Below are 19,733 nucleotides of genomic sequence, written 5' to 3' on the forward strand. Positions count from 1 at the left end.
ACATTGTTGACCATTTTATACAAAAATATTCAATCTGTTGGATAGAAAAAGAAAATTGACTGTATTATAACTTAATACAGCAATATATTGTAATTTAAATAATCACAAAAACAAGAAGGTTTGCAGGTTTTGCCTGCTCACTTTATTGAACTATTCTACAATGTATTATGAGAACATTTTATTGGGAAGTCATATTTTATGATTCCTCATTAATGTCTCTTTCAGGGCTGTGCTTCATTCTTCAGCTTCCTTACCCTAAAAAAAAAAAATGAATGGAGTGAGTATTTTTTTTTATTTGTGAGTATTTTGATGCAAATCTTACTGGGGTTTCAGTTAAGTCCACCTCTAAAGTGGTTCTCGAACTATTCAATTTTTGGAAACAGTCAAAGGCATTTCATGAGCACCATAATGTTCCACAGAGGAGAGCATTTCAACATGTATACATTGGCAATTTAGTCCATTTTAGAAGTTAATTAAACTAATTATTAAAATGTATTACTTGCGAACGCAACAATAAACAAGGTACTAATACAAAATGTACTTTGCACTAGTACCCCATGTTGGAAATCGCTGATAAAAGGAAAATAGGTCAAATAAATATTGGAATATTGTATACCTTGCTGCCAATTTCACGGCTCTTGGCTCTCAGCTTGTTGACCTGGGACTCAGCGATGTCAGCACGCTCCTGAGCTTCCTCCAGCTCATGCTGCACCTTCCTGTACCTGGACAGGTGAGTGTTGGACTGCTCCTCCTACATGTCAAATCAATGTATTTGCCATTCAAATAAACAAAATAAAAAAGAGAATTCGCTTTTGAATCATTCAATCCTAACAACAAACAGAAGTCATTTATATTTTCAACATACATTTTTGAAACTACTTGCAAACAAAGCCATAAACCAAATATACATGTGCCACATTTAATATATATTACTTAGCTAATGTACAAATACCAAACTCCATGCAATCTTTAACACTACAAACAGTAAATACACAATGTCAGTACAGATGGAATTTACTCACAGCTTCCTCAGCCTGTCTCTTATAAGCTTTCACTTTCATCTGCAGCTTCTCCACCAGATCCTGGAGCCTGTTCACATTCTTCTTGTCCTCCTCGGTCTACGGGTTGTAAAATGATGTACAGCAGGCATTATATTACTTATGGCTTTATAAACTGATTTCATGCTTACTATGAGAAAATCCGAACCTGGTAGGTGAGCTCCTTGACTCTTCTCTCATATTTGCGGACACCTTTGATAGCCTCAGCTCCACGTCTCTGTTCTGCCTCAACTTCAGCCTCCAGCTCGCGAACCTGAAATGTTAGACTTATGTGTTTCTTTTTCTCAGGTGAGATAGTCATCTAATGTATCACCTTTGCAATTTTGGATTTGACTTTCAATAACATAAAAAAGTGATGCAGAGTCTAGTTTACCCTAGCCTCCAGTTTCTGGAGTTGTTTCTTTCCACCCTTCATGGCCAGATTCTCAGCCTCATCCAGACGATGCTGCAGGTCCTTGACTGTGACCTCCAGGTTCTTCTTCATCCTCTCCAGGTGAGAACAGGTGTCCTGTTCCTTCTTCAGCTCCTCTGCCATCATGGCAGCCTGGATTATTGCAAAGTTAAAAATATTGTTCTTAAGCTTCCACCATGTACCTCCAACAAGTACTTTAACAATCCATAGGCTGCATTCATCTTCTAAACCAGACAATTGTGCACAGTGTCTTGACCTTACTGAATACATATGTGTCAACATTATTTTGTTGCTATTCGAAATGCTGTGAGGCATGGTTCCAAATGGAATGATAATTCTGCCGTTCTGCCATGATATTGTAAAAATCTTTTGCCGGACCGTGTATGTGGAGCCAGCCTAGAAGAGTGAAGGTCTCTGACTGAGTAAGTGACTGACTGATTACCCATTGTTAAATAGCGTAGTGGTAAGCGATGTGGATTTCCATGTAGAGGATCGGTGTTCGATCCTTGCTCCAGACACAACAAATTAGGCATTAGGATTTGTTCCAGATGGTCTAAAACGTTGCTGGCTACAAGCTTCAGTAGCTACGTTATGATAAGCTTAAAAGAAAACTGTTTATGGTTATATTGCGATAGATGATCTGCACCGAAAAGGAACATATTGCTTTCGATTTACATAGCGTAGTGGTTGACTATTCAACTGTCATTGTTTTCTAAAGAAACAAACCAGCCATGGAGTGATTGGTGTTTTTATTACAGGTACTGTATAGCTAGACTAAAACTTTGCTGGCTACAGGCTTCACAAGCTACATAATAGTAAGCCTAAAGTCAAAATGTTAATGGTTATACTGCGATGGATGGACTGCACCGACAATGAACACATTCTTCTCGATTTCGATTTACATAGCATAGTTCACATAACGTAGTGGAACCAGCCATGGAGTGATTGGAGTCATTACTTTCATTACTGTATATATATTAACTAGCCATCTACAGTCATTTATTTCTAATTTAACGCATTGAATGTAGTGTAGCAACCTTGTTTTACCTGTTGTTGGTTTGGATGTTAGCTAATGTAGGGAAATAGTTTCAAGATCCGTGGAGTTTTGACTAATTAGTTCCTTTTCTATTTTTACCATTTCATCCAATTATTGCCTAGATGTAATGCATGTGGACTCACATCAGTAATAGCCTTCTTGGCCTTCTCCTCTGCATTTCTTGCTTCCTGGACGGCATCTTCCACTTCACCTTGGATCTGAGCAAGATCCCCCTCCAGCTTCTTCTTAGAGTTGATCAAGCTGGTATTCTAAACAAGTCATGATAATGTGCTTATGTATATACGTGGGAAACACATTTTAGTTGGGCATTCTTAAGGCTTGAGCATTTTGTGGTATCATTTACCTGGGAGTGTAAAAGTCCAGCACGCTCACTGGCATCAACCAGCTCCTGCTCTGCAACTTTGCGGCTTCTTTCTGTTTGTTCCAGGGCAGCCCTTAGCTCTTCAATCTCAGACGTCATCAGGTTGTTCCTGCGCTCCACCATGGCTATCTGCTCCTTCATGTCTTCCTGTCCTCTGAGGGCCTCATCAAGGTGCAGTTGGGCATCCTGAGATTTAGAGAAAAATGTATTCTGATTACAGCTCAATGGAGCAAATAACACTGTCTTTGGCATGCCATTAACTAAAGTGTACCTTTAGTTGTCCCTGGACATTCCTCAGCTGTTTCTGGCTTTCAGCAGCCTGGCGGTTTGCATGGCTCAGCTGAATCTCCATCTCATTGAGGTCTCCCTCCATCTTCTTCTTGATTCTCAGGGCATCATTCCTGCTCCTAATCTCAGAGTCCAAACTGCTCTGCATGGAGTCAATCACCCTCTGGCTGTTCCTTTTGATCTGCTCTATCTCCTCATCTTTCTCTTTAAGTTTCCTGTCAATTTCACTTTTGACCTGGGTTAGCTCTAGTTGAACACGGATAATCTTTGACTCCTCATGCTCTAGTGTGGCCTGCAAAAAAAAAAAAAGTTTATTTTTTTTATTCAGAGCTGAAATACCACAATACCTATTAATCAAGGTGATAATGACAAACAAGGAATGTCATCAACATTAACAATATTTATATTATTTGTATGGAATCACCTCTGTATGACCTCTAGATACACCTATTAAAATATTGGGGCATTCTGCAGTCTGTAACTTTATTTTTCCATAGCTAAGTGTTCTTGACCAACTGTCTTTGATGTGTTCCATCAGTTCATGCCTTTTACAGGACAGTTACCTCTGCTTCCTCCAGGGCTGACTGGATTTCTGTCTTCTCAGTCTCTGCTGATTTCTTTCCCTTTTCAAGCTCATGAACAGTCTTTCCAGTTTCACCAATCTGTTCAGTCAAATCAGAAATCTCCTCTGTTGGAAGAGATTCAAAGGCCAATGAAGGCACAATGTGAATGTTTCGAAACCAAAGCAAGAGTGCCAAGATGTGTCTGTTTTTGTTTAATGAAATATGTTCCTAAGTTGTTTTAATATGATGGTTTACCAAACATTTATTGCTGAATGAATTTAATATACGTTGCAGGTTCTTGTTCTCCCTCTTCAATGTCTCCAGGTGGTCCAAACATTCCTCATAGGAGTTCTTCATCTTGAATAGTTCAGTGCTGAGAGAGCGAGCCTCTTTCAGAGACCCTTCAAGCTCAGCCTGGCTCTCCTCATACTTCTGCTTCCATTCTGCCAGAACCTGGAGTTGTCATAAAGTGAATGAGTAAATTCCTGAATAGAAGGATGTAAAGGTTTTACTATAAGCATTTAAGTGTTTTATCATGTCAGTCAATTCACCTTGTCAAAGTTCCTTTGCTTCTTGTCAAGACTGGCAGCCAAAGCATTAGCTCTTTCAACATCAATCATGAGGTCCTCCACTTCACCCAGCAGTCTCTGCTTGGTCTTCTCCAGAGAAGCACACTTGGAGTTTGTTGCTTCAATGCATTCTTCTGCCTCTTGCAGACGCTGGGCAAGCTTCTTCCTGAGAATAGATACAGGTTTAATGGTGATTAAGCTTTTATTTACCTAATAATGCTGTCATTTTTTGTTTAATGATTAGAGAAATAACATGCGCGTATATATATATATATATATATTTATATGTGTATGTATGTGTGTGCGTGTGTGTGAATTACTTAGCCTCCTCTAGCTCCTCAGTGCGCTGAATGGCATCAGTCTCATATTTGGTCCTCCATTGAGCCACCTCCCCATTAGCCTTGGACATTCCACGCTGCAACTCAGCCTTGGCCTCCTGCTCCTCTTCAAACTGCTCCCGAAGCAGGTCGCAGTCATGGCGGGCTGATTGAACAGAATGGGCCAAGGCATTCTTGGCCTTTAATGCAAATTGTATGTTATTTCATGAACAGTTCTGAATTACAGATTCATTTGTTGATTAAATATTTTATAGATTATTCTCTATGTCTTTACCTTAACCTCCTCCTCAATGAGCCTCTTCAGTTCCTCAACTTGCTGTGTGAAAGCTTGCTTTCCCCTAGTCAACTGGGAAACAAGAGCTTCTTTCTCTTCCAGCAGGCGCCCAAGTTCACCTTAGTGAAAAAATTTATCTTTAATTGTTTGTCATTTGTATATTAAAACCTACAGTGATGCATATAATAGGTCACTGAATGAATGAAGATTCACACACCGTTTTCAGTTTGAAGTCTTGCTTTTTGGGTGCTGACGTCATTCAGCTGACGCACATGCTCATCATTTTTAGTTTTGAGTTCACTCAGTTGATCTTCTAATGTTCTGCACATCTTTTCAAGGTTGCCCTGTTTAAATGAAAATGGCATCCTTGAGTGTTTATAGTTTGTGCAGTGTGCTCTTTAAAAACAAATGAACACAGCACTTTGTTTTTACCTTTGTCTTGGCAATAGCTTCCATGTTGCTGGAGAGGTCATCAATTTCCATTTTGTATTCACTCTTTTCCTTCTCAAGCTTCTGCTTGACACGCTGGAGGTTGTCAATCTGTTCTCCCAGTTCAGCTACAGTGTCGGCCTGCTTCTTACGGAGAGCAGCAGCCGTGGCCTCATGCTGCAGGGTGGACTCTTCAAGATCACGACGCAGCTTCTGGAACTCAGCCTCACGCTTTTTGCTCATCTCAATTTGAGCAGCTGTAGCTCCTCCAGCTTCCTCAAGCCTCTCACTGATCTCCTCAAGTTCCCTGGAGAGATCAGACCTCTGCTTCTCCACCTTGGCCCGAGCAGCACGTTCAGCCTCAATCTCTTCCTCTAGCTCCTCAATTTGTGCCTGAAATACATGGTAATAAATGATAAGTTAAGCAGTATTTTGTTAATGTATACTTCTATTTACACATATCAATAAAAAGAATTACCTGGAGTTCTTTGATTTTCTTCTGAAGTTGGGCCCCAAGTGACTGCTCATCCTCAATCTTACTGAGGAACTGACTTGTCTCAAATTCCTTCCTGTTGTTGGAACGATTTCATTTGAATATACAGAGTTTACGTCGCTTTTATAAACATTGTAATTTCCTACTAGTAAATAATCAGAATTAATCATACTTTTTCAGCTTTTCTTCTGACTGCTGCTTGTCATTTTCCAGATCCATTATTGATTCTTGGGCCAGTTTCAGATCTCCTTCAAGCTTCCTTTTGGCTCTTTCAAGATCCATGCGGAGCTTCTTCTCTTGCTCCAAGGAACCTTCCAACTATAATGCAAGCAAAAATGGTGGTTAATTTGTTTTGTGTAGAAAAGATACAGTCCAAAAGTAAAGTTGTCTGGAAGAACCTTGTGAAGTTTCCACAACAGCAGAATCTTTCCAGTTCAACAAAGTTCCTCAAAGAACCCCCTTGGAAAGAGTAATTGAGGAACCCCAGTATAAAGGTATGACAGCTTATCAAGAGTGGGTTATTGGAAAAGTGGCCAAAAGATAAGTAAGATAAGTTATTGTAGACCACCCATTAGAGTGCATTTAATTTCCATTCATCAGATTTGATCACTTAAATAAAAAAATTTGCATCTACCTTTCTACAAAGATAGATGATACTGTACAGTATATTCTAATGTGATATTATTTACATAAATGTGGCTTAAAATCTACAGTAACAAAAAGGCAAATATTTAAATTTCATGAAACTCTATTAGCTTCAAGCTTAAGATGTGATGACATTAGGCTACAACAGAACAGATAACCTGGATGCATATTTACTCCATTAGGTGGTCAAAGAAATATATATCTTAAAGTCACACCACTACCACCACCTCCTCTCCAGGAACCCATTGCTACATCTCACCAATAAATCTCCCAACCTCTAAACTAACTAACAAAATTTGCAAATATGAACAATTCACTAGAAACAAAAGGGATTCTATTCGGATCTCTAAGGTCCTGAGCTCATTAATTCTAAGACAGAAGATACTACATTACTAACATCATCAACTTGCTGTTCCAGCTTGGTTTTGGCTTTGGTCAATGTGTTAACTTTATCTTCCTCTGCCTGGAGATCATCAAGAGTCTGCTGATGGGCCTCTTGGAGGGCTTTCTTCTCCTTGGTCAACTTGGCAATGGTTTCATCTTGGGAAGACATCTCCTCTGTCAGGTTTTTAACCTAAATATAATAAATTGTTATTTTAATCAAAGTGACATTATGGCGCATTATGGGTTGAAATCATTTTATAAAAAACCTAAAGAAACCTTGTTTTCTGTGGCATGTTTCTCCTTTTCCACTTTGGCCAAGGTGAGCTCCAAGTCATCAATATCTTTCTTCAGCTCAGAGCACTCGTCCTCCAGTTTCCTCTTCTTGGCAGTCAGCTCAGCACTGATCTCCTCCTCATCCTCCAGTCTTTCTGCTGTCTCTTTGAGTTTGGCTTCAAGCTGGATCTTGCTCTTTATTAGCCCTTCACACCTTTCCTCAGCATCATTCAGGCTCTCACCTTCCTAAATGTAAATAAAATGTCTATATTTTATCCAGCTTAAAGATGCATTCCGGGATCTTAATCACTAATCAGACAAACAGCAAAAAGCATTCATCTAAAGTAAATTATATAGTACAAACAGTAGAAACAGTAACGCCCATTTTGGTTCAGAGCACCACTTTAGCTGACTTTCACAAGATTCCTATAAGGGGTATCAATGTGATTATTTTTTATATGGAAAAAAGCTAAATTTTCCTACTTACAGATGCTACTTGTAAAGCCAGGTCATTCTTTTCCTGCAGTAGAGTAACCATCTTTTCTTCAAGCTCTTTCTTCTTGGCTAATGCTTTTTCCAGATCCTCCTTCATTTTCTCAAAGTTCTCCTTCATTTGTGCCATCTCCTTCTCTGTTTCAGCACTCTTCAGAAGAGGCTTTATCTTGAAGTACAATTTCATCCATGGCCAGGTTTTGACGTTCATGAATGAGCGAATGTTGTATTGGATGGCAAAAATAGACTCTCTGTGTTGCAAAGACAAGTAACATGACGATTCGATTATTGGCCCTTTTTCTGACTGATCTGGTGGCTGTACCACAATTTTATTTCAAAATAATATCCCTTTAGACTGTGATTCACATCCCTGTTCATGCCTCCCCCTAATGTGTTTCACCTGTGTACTCTGTTGTCTCTACAAACTCCAAAATCTGAAGAACATTTCAGTAATTAATGTGTTATTCTGAAGTTTTGATAAAATCTTTTTTATCAACTAGTTGGTGCATGTGTTATTAGATTTTTACTATAATGTCAGGTAATGTACCTCCTCTCTATCATTTTCATATATTCCCTCCTCATGAGGAAACCTCTGCAAAGAGCCTGAGTCATGGTAACCAGAGAAGCCAGTTTTTCATCTCGCATCTCCTCCAGCAGACCCAACAGACCAGCTTTGAAGAACACCTTAAATGAAATAAGTGGAATTATTGCACATACTTGCATAGCAGCTGTACCTATTACTTTTTTTTTTGCATGAGAAGCAAGCATTTACTTACCTTGGTGTGTCCAAACATATACTGACTGTGGTCCACATCAATCGAGCCCAAGAGCTTCTCTGAAGCCTTCTTGTTGTCCATGAACTGTCCCTCAGGGATGACACTTGCATTCAATACTTTGTATCTAGAACAAAAACAATGTATTAATAGAAATAGTATCATATAGGGTTGAATGTAATCACCTGCCAAGGGCAATGAACATTGCAAATGCTGTTTAAAAAATATTATACTCTATGATTACCTCTGCTTGAAGTCACCGTAGAGGATTCTGCTAGGGAAGCCCTTCCTGCAGATTCTGATACCTTCCAATACACCATTACACCTCAACTGGTGGATGACCAGGAAGTTCTCCATTAGACCTATTGTACAAGAAAATAAGAGGTTTAACAACCTTATGTAGTTTAAACAGTTAATACAGTAAAGAATAACTGTTTTTCAAAAGCATTCCGGTATTTCAAAAATAACCCAGACCTGGTGTCTTTGATTCATTGGGAATCAGACAGCGCACAAAGTGAGGATGGGTGCTCCTGAGATTGGTCATCAGTTTGCCCAAATTCTCCTGTGAGGTTTGAAGATTGTATTTTAACATTACCATTGTAGATTGTGAACACAATACAACGGCACAAAGTTTCATTTAAGATGTATGGGTCATGCACTGCACTAACAGCACATATGCATGCTGGTAACTACAAACTGAGGCACAGTATTCCCACTCACCCTGAACATAGCAGACACAGTCTGAAAGGAACCACCCTTCTTCTTGCCCCCCTTCTTGCCACTTGCCTCTGTTTGTGGGTTTAAAAGAAAGGCAGCCATATTAGTGGCAAACTCTGTTTATAGAACGCCCTATCAATCAGCTGGTTGTTTGGCATTTCATTACTAGGCTACAATTCTATAACAGCAGTTATAGACATGATGGGATGTATCCACCTTCTTGTCCAGCTGCTGCTCCTGCATACAGCAGAGCCAACAGTTTGACTGAGGACTTCTGGTAGAGCTGCACAACAGAGTCGTTCAGGGGGTCCTTGTTTTTGTCCAGCCAGCCTGTGATGTTGTAGTCCACAGTGCCGGCATAGTGCACCAGGGAGAAATGGGCCTCAGCTTTGCCTTTTGCCGGTTTAGGTTTCTCAAAGGCTTTGGCTTTACCAAGATGCTGATCATAAAGCTTGCTCTTGAAGGTTGTGTCTGAAGCCTTGGGGAACATGCACTCCTCTTCAAGGATGGAGAAGATGCCCAGTGGCTGAAAAAGATAAATGGTTTATAGGTTACTGTTCAGAAATGAAAATAACATTATGTTTAAAATATAGAGCTTTGATGAATAGAAATATATGTAACTGTGCCTTTGAGCCAGGTACTGTACACTAATTGCTCCTCTAAGTCACTCTGAAAAAGTACATATACATTTGGATTTCATTTGAATGACCTTTCTCACCTACCTTTTCAATAAGCTCAATGCAGGCAGCCAAGTCCATACCAAAGTCTATGAACTCCCATACAATACCCTCTTTCTTGTACTCTTCTTGCTCCAGTACAAACATGTGGTGGTTGAAAAACTGTTGCAGTTTTTCATTGGTGAAGTTAATACACAGCTGCTCCAAGCTGTTAAACTAATATTGAAATAGAGAAAACATTTCAATCAACTCACCAAACATCAACGCTGCTAGTCCATACCGTAGTTCTTATCAAAAGATATTGAACTCCCATATAATGTATTTATTCTAATTAGTAGGATGGGGTGAACAGCGATGTGCTGAATTGAGCAAACACTTACGTCAAAGATCTCAAATCCAGCAATATCCAGCACTCCAATGAAGAATTGTCTCGGCTGCTTTGTGTCCAACATCTCATTGATACGGACCACCATCCACAAGAACATTTTCTCATAGACCGATTTGCAGAGAGCCATCACAGAATTGTTAACCTATAAGACAAATGTGTTCAAAATGATGGACCAGCATTCATGTTTTGTATCCAATTAAATGCGCTGCTTAAGAAAGTACTACCTGTGGCACGGTCTGTCCTTTGGTCACCATCTCATTCCCGACCTTCACTCTGGGGTAGCACAGAGCTTTGAGCAAGTCAGCAGAGTTCAGGCCCATGAGGTAAGCGATTTTATCTGCCACTGAAATCAAAAGAAATTTAGTATGTGTTTAATTTACTTCACATGTTGTGTCCTAGACCAGAGTAAGAAAGACGTAGTCTGTAAATATTATTCAGTTCTTCATATAGAATTTTATGTCCAAGTTGGAGTTACCCTCAGTGCCATCAGGCTCTGCCTGCTCCTCGCGCTGCTTCTGCTTGAACTTCATTGACCCATGATGCATCACAGCACCAGTGAGCTTGTAGATACTCATCTTCTCATCGCCAGAGAAACCTAAAATGTCAATGGCCGTCTATGAAAATGGAAGAATTGTTTGATTAATGTTTTGTTTTAATAATGTTTTTATTAATGCATTAGGTAATCTGCATTATACACTTATACAGCAGACTTTTTTCTCTAAATGGATTCTCACTGATTACAATGTCAGTTAATGTATTATTATGTAGTTAGACCTATTACCTTCATCACCCTCAAACCTTTTAATAACCTACTGTCACTATACAATGTTCTTGACCATGTTAGATAGCAAAGCTCTATGTTTTCTGAAGTATCTTTTTAGTCTGCCAGGCCTAGATCATGCAATGTTAATGGTCTTACGTTTGTTGTAAACGTTTTTTACTTACATCAGTGGCAATAAACTCCTCGACATCATCGATACTCTTCACAGTGATTTCACCCTGACTGAGCATGGGGTAGTCATAAGGATTGGTGGTGATCAGAAGGGCCTCTGGAATATGAAGTGGAAAAAAAATGTGTCAAGTATTTTTGCAGCCCTTTTGTCTCTATCCATTTTATTTAAGGGTGTCTGTATTTGTCTTTTACCCAGCAGTTCTGGCTTGTGTCCAGTCATTAGCTGATAGAAAATGTGGTAGCTTCTCTCGGCCGACAGTTGAAATGTCACTCTGGACTTCTCCAGCAGATCTGTAGAAAAAAAGATTCTATGAGCAGGAGTGTTTTACATATCATATTACGTATCAATCAAAACGTGGATGAAAATACTGTGTAGACTAATCGGGAGGCACTTACATGTTTCAATATCAGCAGAGGCCAACTTTCCAGTTGTTCCAAAATGGATTCTAATGAACTTACCCTAAAAGTAAATTAGACAATTATCAGTATATTACCTCCAAAAAACGTTAAAAAGAAATTGTATAAATACTAATGTTTAGTTTTTACACTTACAAAGCGAGAAGAGTTGTCATTTCTCACAGTCTTGGCATTACCATAAGCCTCCAGTAAAGGGTTTGCTGCAATGATTTGATCCTCTAGTGACCCCTAGAGATATCATCAGATGTGTTTGTTAGAAAAAACTGCTAACGCATACATGTGTTTGTAGAAGCAACATCATTAATTATTTTCTGGGTCCAAGTGAATATATTATTGTCAGGCAAAATATTATGGTGGCTGTTTTCCATTTAGAGCTACAAACCCCTGGGATGGAGAGCTTACTGTTTTTCCTCTTTGTTGAAAATTGTTTTATGCACATCAAAATTAAAGGCACATTTTAGAGTAATCTCAAATAGTTTGTATTTTTTAAGATAGGAAGGGAAATTAAGGACATATACTTATTATGTGATAATTATTTAAACTGTAATGCTACAATAACATTTCTTACCTTCATTTTGCCAGCCGAAGCAGGTGCTTGTTCCTTTTTGCCACCAGACACTGCGATGGTTGCGAAGTACTGGATGACCCGTTTGGTGTTGACAGTCTTTCCTGCACCGGATTCTCCACTGGAGTGAAAACAGGCAATCGCTTCTAATTGGTTATCTTGTTTTCAATAAAATCTCAGAACATAATACATTGCATTACTTGTTTAGAAAAAGGGCCCCAAAAAGGATATTTTTTATGTAAGTGAAAAAGTTCAACCAAACACTGTTTATATCTGCAGAACCCTGTTTTGGAGACAAAGGTTTATTTATTTTTTCATGAAAAGCGTAAAAACAATACGCTCTTTTTGGATGAAAGGGTTCTTAGATGATTCAAAACAATCTCTAGTAAATTCATTGTTTGATTGGTTTTATGCTACACAACAATCCATCATTTAATAATAATAATAACTGAGAACTGCCCTAAGGTTGGGGGGATTTTTTTTTTTGCTACAATCAAGTGTATTTCTTTTCCAAGTTATAGAGCACTATTTTACATTCTGTTTTTCAAGAACTAACAATTTGCCTTGTATTTAAATTTTTTGACATTGAAAATATATTGTGATACTGGTGTTTACCATAATTTTTACTTACGTGATCAGAACTGACTGGTTCTCACGATCTGAAAGTGATACGGACAAATCAGTTTAAAATGTACAATATATATATATATATATATATATATATTTATATATATATATATTTATATATATATATATATATATATATATTCTGTAAAGTAAGTCATAGTAATAACACAGATGGTAATGTACCAGTGAGCATGAACTGATAGGCATTATCAGAGATGGAGAAGATGTGGGGTGGGGCCTCAATCCTCTTTTTGCCTCTGTAAGCATTGACAACCACGGTGTCGTACACTGGAAGCCATTTGTATGGGTTCACTGTGACACAGAACAGCCCAGAGTAGGTCTGTAACAGAGGAGTATCATGTTAAAATGCTCTACGTTCATTCCTTTATCTACAGTGGGATAATTGGTTACTTTAAACTCACATAGATCATCCATGCTGCATAGCGCTCTTTAAGGTTATACAGCACAGTGGGCTCGTTGAGGTGGGTCATCATGGCCATGTCCTCAATCTTATCATACTTTGGAGGGTTCATGGGGTAGATTTCATCCTCTTTTACAGTGATAGTCTGTGAATAAAGAAACACAAGGGATGTAACATCCCAACACAACATCCAGAATATCTCACCTTGTAAGGACTAACAGAGTAAAATTGAAGAAAGATAATTCTAATCACTTACTTTCCCACACAGAGTTTTGACAGTGGCTTTACCACCCTCTTTACTCTGGAGAACCCCTTTGAGGTACATCTCTTTGGGCTCAGCCACAAAGTAAGCTGTTTTGGCATCAAAGGGAGCAGCCTGGGCCGCAATCCTCTCCTTTTCTGGCTTCCGGAGGAAAATGGCCGCCGGGCCGAAAACCTCCATCTCTGCGTCAGTGCTCATGATGGTACCCTACTATAGAATGGGAGAAAATTTATAACAATTCAGCATATGTAGTACTGTCTATATTGCGTCATCACATATTTCAAAATATCATTAATTTATTCTTTTGTCTGATTTCTGAAAAATTACAATATTAGTCTACAATGAATCTTAAAAGTGCTGTTGAGAAATCATTAAACAATAATACATTTAAATTTGGTATTAATCTTTTTTGTAAAAGCAGTGGATAATACGGTATGTAAAAAATCATGTAAAAGATCAATGTATAGTTGGAAAACAGAGGTCAAAGGGGAACCAAGTGTGTAGACTTGAGTCGGATGGGATTAGAATTTCTGAGATGTGGGAATAATACCATATATGTCAATAGTGTCATATATAATGATTATATGAAAACATATGCATTTTTATATTTTAGTAATTTAGCAGGTGCTCATATTCAAAGCTAGTTATATTTAGTGTATACATTTTAAGGTGGAACATCCTGGCGTTGAGTTATTTTATGCACTCTTAAAATAGAGAGGGTTTTAGGGTTTTTCAGAAAATCTGCAGGGACACTTACTATATTTTCTGCAAATATATTTCTACTGTGGTTTCAAGTATACAAATAAAATGCCAAAATGTATGCTAAAAATTTAAAATGGTGAAAAATATCTGTACTTTTGTCTTGGATAGGCAAAAAAACTAAACACAACATTAGTTTGCAAAAGGTTCACATTAGTGATACCTAAACCCACTAAGCTAGATGCTAGCTAACTTGTTAGTCTGTAACGGTACTTAGTCATTAAGAACATGCTCACCATTAGTTCAACAAACATGCTTAATCGCATATGTTAGCATATCGCATATGTTCCCATATCATTAGCTATCTTCCTTATTCCAAAATTACTGGAGAGTTAAGAGTGGAGTTCTTCAGTTGTTTGACAGAATCAAAATGTTAAGGAAATCAGGCTAGAGAGCAGTACAACCAGGTTGTTTTTTATACAGGTTAGATCAATGTACTTTCAGCAGATTGAGAAAACATTCACATGGTTGAAATGAGAACTGTGAACTGGTTTACATACCCCTGTTGAAACATGTTCACAAACGAACAGGCAACACGCAACAGCCAGCAGTCTCACTAGGTCAGATGTCTGACCAGAGTCACAGCAGAAATGCATTTACAACCACATCAGCAGCAATAGTTAAAGATGAACTGTAGGATTTTAGCACGCCAAACTCACTATGTTATGATATGTTACGCATGTTACGAATTGGCTAAAAACTAACTGCTAATTACTCTGTCATATCTTGGCCAAATAGTACATGCAGACAGACATGTTGTTAGTTCAGTTGCACTATATTATTATTATCCATGCAAATAAACACCCATGACAGATCAGTAATCAAAAATGATTTACTCTACCTCCTTTCCTTCCCCAAGAGAAAAGTAGTTACTACAGTACTGAGGTGATCTGAGAATGCTACGAGGAAAACAAAACAGGACATCTTTGAAGTTTGACATTCATATTGTCATGATATTTAAAATATGTTAATAAACAATAAAGTCCTTTGATCAGATCAAGTCAGTTTCAAATGCCTTTTGGAATCCATAGACATCTTTGAATATTAAGTACTTAACATCATTGACTGAGCAGTTGGCTCTTCCAAGGCTGTATGAGAATGACAATATGAGAACTCACCTTGACTTGTTCCCTGTCAGCTCTTGGAGGAGTTCTGCAATGCTTCTTATATAGAGAGAAAAATGTCTACTCAGCAATGACTAGCTCTATTTGGTGGTGTTGGTATAGACCATTTGGGTATGTATTTTTAACACTGATCTTGTGTCAGTTTCATTGACACACATAAGTACTAAGCATGCCACTTATGTTAAACTCATGTTATATAAATATTAATCTCATAAATTCAGAGAACTAAATAATGATTTGAAATGTAATTTAGTCAAGTTAATGCGAGCATTACTGAACACCAACATTATCACCTAATAAATTTAATTACAGGATGTCAGCTATGAAATTACTGACATTACTGACACCTTTTTAAAAACTATGACCTCGGGTCTCTAATAGAACATGTTGTTGAATATACGAATGGCAATCTGTAGGTTGCATTTAATAGAGTATTTATAGAATAGGTCACTTGTGATGAACAGTTTGTTTATGTTGTGAATGTTGTTCTGGAAGGATATCAGTTAGGGAGAGTTAGAGATTGACTGAGCTGGGGGAAGCTAGTCCTAAATGGGGGGAGACTTTAATCCAAGTACCTATTTGCTTTGCATTGGGATGGTTGTATATTGGTGTGTTTGCATTTACTTAATCTTTACACATTTTGATATAGTCTGTTCAGGTTCCTTTTGTGGGAAGAGAGAGGTTAATATTGTAGAGATAAAATATCCAATCAGGATTTTTCTTTGCCTGTCTCTGGGTAGAAAAATCTAGCTAGCTCAGTCAGCTACTGGCTAGGCTTTCAGGATCAAGACAGGGCCTCTGCCATTCAGCAGTAAAACAGCATCATTTTATAGTAACTATTTGATTGAACCAATTCATTTTTTGTCATTTGAAACAAGACAGTGCACATCTTTTTGATGAAGAAAAGTGACGCAACTTTTTTATGAGTGACACATCTTTTTGAAGACGCAAGCATGCCCCAACTGACTGAATGAGAGTAAATAGCAGTAATAGGTAGGTAATAGGTATAGTATCAAGGGACTCCAGATTGGCGTAGCTGTAAAATCTTTGACTTGCAGAACAGCTGCGCCATTTCGGACAGGAGTTTAAATACTGGTCCCGGGCTTTTTGCCTGTGGTGGAGCAAAGCCGGTCAGGACAGTCTAGGGTGAGTAGGATGAAGTTAGACAAGTGTTGCCTCTTCGCGCACTGGTGACACCTTGTGGTAGGTCAGGGGCCTGCAATCTTGTGGTTTCTGGACGTTGAATGCATTCTTCTTCAGTGTGGTTGAGTCAGAATACATCATATCGTTGGTTTGGTGGTTGCAGCTTCAATGGTCATAGCACAGTGGCAAATCCAAAATACCAACTTACCATTCAAGCCTACTTGGAATTTATGTATTTAAAAAGGTTATCATTCAAAAGGTATAACTAGAATTAAAATATCTGTTTAAACGTTTGAATGGTGTCTCTAGACTAATCTAATGAAAAATAGTATTTACCAGCATTTTTAAGTGAACTGTGAAGAATTTTAGCATCCAGAAAATGGCAGAGGGATTTCAAATGACCCATTCGGGTGTTACTCATTTGAGGGAAGATGTTGAGGTGTCTTGGTGGCACCAATGGAAGAAAGGGAGTTTGTCGCTTTCCCTTTGGCAGCAGAATAGCCTTGTCTTGACGAGTAGAAATCCTGTAGTTTAGGATTAACTTTTGCATGCACCGCAAACAAATTCTGGGTGTAAATGTTGTGAAACACAATCATTGAATTATTTTGTGGACATTTATCAATATCACATTGCAGAAATGTTCCATAATTCCCCTTTAAACCACAGCGCCACCCAGTGGACTCAGGCTGCCCTTTTAGCATTGTTTTGATGTTGGTAGCTTTAACAGTTCAGGCGTGCAGATGAGAATCGTAATACCAGTCAAACCACTCAAGCATTCAAATTAATTTTAAGGTTATAATAAAAAATGGCACTTTGCCATGGCATTCACACAAATATGTTTGTAGTACCAAAAATATTAGTGTAATCAAACCTTTTTTTTTTAAGCAACTACTATCATTCAGTCTGAACTGAATATATCTAATGCTAATAAATAAAATAAATATAGCATTAACATTTCAAAATCTGATGTCCCCCGAGCTGATAATTGTCTCCAGTTGGCTATGATAATATTTCAATAAGACGTGCAGGAGAATGAGTTGTCAATTGTGGTCGAGGAACCATCAGCCTTCTAGCCCAAATCCTTTTGTATACTGTGCCACAAAATTACACTGTAGTGGTAATGTCAAAATCCATATTTATAAGCCCAGGGCTGTTACATTAATAAAAGCAATATGAGAGGGAATGGTGTGCCTTTTTACAGTACAATGGGAGGGTCAAATGAAAAAAACAAAACATTTTGGGAGGGGGAGTTTTTTAAATTACGCCTCGAGTTGGACCTTGAGTTACCCCCCCCCCATTAAATTGCGAACTGTCCCTTATTGGAGTTCAACCATTATTTTTGTCTTGTGTTGACACTAATCTCCCCTAATGCAACTTGGCACCACAGGGGATCCCAGTTTAGCTGTGGAGAAGCTCTCAAATGTCACCATCATACTGTTCCAGAATCCTTGCATGTCATTCATGTGACAAAGGTTGGGACTAACAGTTGTCCATCTGTGGACTTGTGAGAATGATGATAACTCATGACACTGGAAACAGGCTTATCTTCTTGAAAAGGCAATACTCAAACGGCAAAATTCACTTACAGTATTTACTAATTATAAATATATATACATATATAAATATATAAAACAATGCAGTGTAGCACATCATTTTCATTAACATGTCACACATTGTTTCACTGTTTGTTCAGAAATATAACGATAAACTGATCAACACATTGATCTTGGGGTTAGTCATTGCTCTGTAAAGGTAGCTCATCATCAGAGCTTAAATCGTGTTAAGATAATAATCACAGGCAGTGAGGAAGGTATGCAGTGCCAATCCCTCTACAGGAAGGAAACAAAGAACCGAACAGGTGAAGGCTGGGGTGGTGGGTGGGACTGCAAATCAACTGGCATCTAAGAGTAGCGATGCAGCACAGGCATCTTTGTTTCCAAATTCCTCTCTCCTTTTACCATCCATTCCATCGGTAATTGATTTAATATATATATATCAATTAGCAGTGTCCTTGTCTGCCTGGCAGATGACTTTAGAATACTCACGTTTATCCTACTGTGGAAGAGTTTATGATTCTGATGCATCCTTTGAATCAGATTTTATTTTGTTGAAAGTGAAAATCATGGGCATGTTTTAAATATGCAAATGTAATTCATTTCAGTAATTACTTAATAAGAAATGAACTTTGGGATCCGCTCTCCCCAGCTCCTGTCCTTGATTACCTTTTAACCTTTTCAGAAGGAGGCCATAGAGGATGGCTCAGGAGTGGTGTGATCAGCTTAAATAGATTGCCTTGTTAGGGTAAGCAAAATACAAGTGACGCCAACAAATGTGTCATCGATGTCAACTTCATGTACGTTTGGAAATTCAGACCCATCATAACATTTGTAGAATCCAGTGTTTAGTTTTAAGTTGCATTTTCATGTTTCTACGGAATGTTTATGAAGGCAAGTGTAAAAATATCTCAAGACCGCCCCAATCAATGTTGAAGTTCCATGAATTTGCTCCCTGTAGTGATAATATTCCCAATTAACTAATTAGAACGTTCTAGAATGGACATCTTGGAGAGAAGCCCATACTCCAGTTAATGTGACAAGAATGATGTAGATCAGTGTTGTAGTCATAAGCAGTGTGCCGCACTGAATGAAAGACTGTATGGAGGTCAGGGTAACATAAAGTCTGGAAATTCCTACCATTCAGCTGATACAACATATGCATCTATAAGTCATTCCACCACTACAAAGGCTGGGCCCTCTGTTCTTCATCTTTAAAATACTACAATGTGAAATCAACCTTTCCTAGTGGTACATTATCATTAAAAGAGGGGTATTTATTTGAGCTAAAAGACATGACCTTCCTGAAGTGTTTGTTCTTTATATGAGTAAGGAGGGGATACAATTATATGGTTAAATAGCTTTCAATCTTTCATTGTGGAAAGATGATATGAACAGGCGAAGATAGAGAGGACATTAAGAGTAACATTCCTAAGGAGTTCACATGTTATGAAATAGGTGATAAACTCAATAAAAATGTGATACTTGATCTCTTACCCTCCCTTGTGTTCTTATAAGGATAGAATACAAATATAGCTGCCTGCTCAGCAATGTTGTCACAGCCTAGCTATTTGTCACCAAGTGTATCAAGCCATATTTTGCATCAACCTTTGATATAAAAGTGCCTTGCGCTCTTTAGTGATGTTTCTGCTCCTCGCTGGCGCTGATACTGTCATTCAGAATTTGGCTGACATTTTTCCATGCAAACATTTTCAACAA

At 38.2% G+C, this 19,733-nt stretch overlaps 1 protein-coding gene across 1 annotated transcript; it reads right to left on the bottom strand.

The window, feature by feature from the left end:
* Positions 1-234: 234 nt before the first annotated feature.
* On the bottom strand, positions 235-13,633 carry LOC105016873 (myosin heavy chain, fast skeletal muscle). The gene is made up of 39 exons (XM_029113956.2): positions 13,430-13,633; positions 13,175-13,318; positions 12,936-13,092; positions 12,757-12,784; positions 12,129-12,246; positions 11,696-11,788; positions 11,540-11,603; positions 11,336-11,434; positions 11,137-11,240; positions 10,667-10,805; positions 10,416-10,534; positions 10,184-10,333; positions 9,849-10,019; positions 9,343-9,652; positions 9,130-9,197; positions 8,884-8,971; positions 8,654-8,771; positions 8,413-8,536; positions 8,184-8,320; positions 7,632-7,887; positions 7,148-7,390; positions 6,885-7,061; positions 6,015-6,160; positions 5,828-5,918; positions 5,353-5,742; positions 5,138-5,264; positions 4,921-5,039; positions 4,629-4,825; positions 4,291-4,474; positions 4,027-4,192; positions 3,740-3,864; positions 3,160-3,468; positions 2,871-3,074; positions 2,650-2,775; positions 1,432-1,602; positions 1,207-1,311; positions 1,023-1,118; positions 617-751; positions 235-255 (listed from the first exon to the last, which is right to left on the bottom strand). Exons 1-39 carry the CDS (start codon positions 13,631-13,633, stop codon positions 235-237), a joined length of 5,823 nt encoding a protein of 1,940 aa, XP_028969789.2.
* Positions 13,634-19,733: the final 6,100 nt, after the last annotated feature.

The sequence above is a fragment of the Esox lucius genome, chromosome 17 (genome assembly GCF_011004845.1).
Source record: "Esox lucius isolate fEsoLuc1 chromosome 17, fEsoLuc1.pri, whole genome shotgun sequence".
NCBI classification, from domain to species: Eukaryota; Metazoa; Chordata; class Actinopteri; order Esociformes; family Esocidae; genus Esox; species Esox lucius.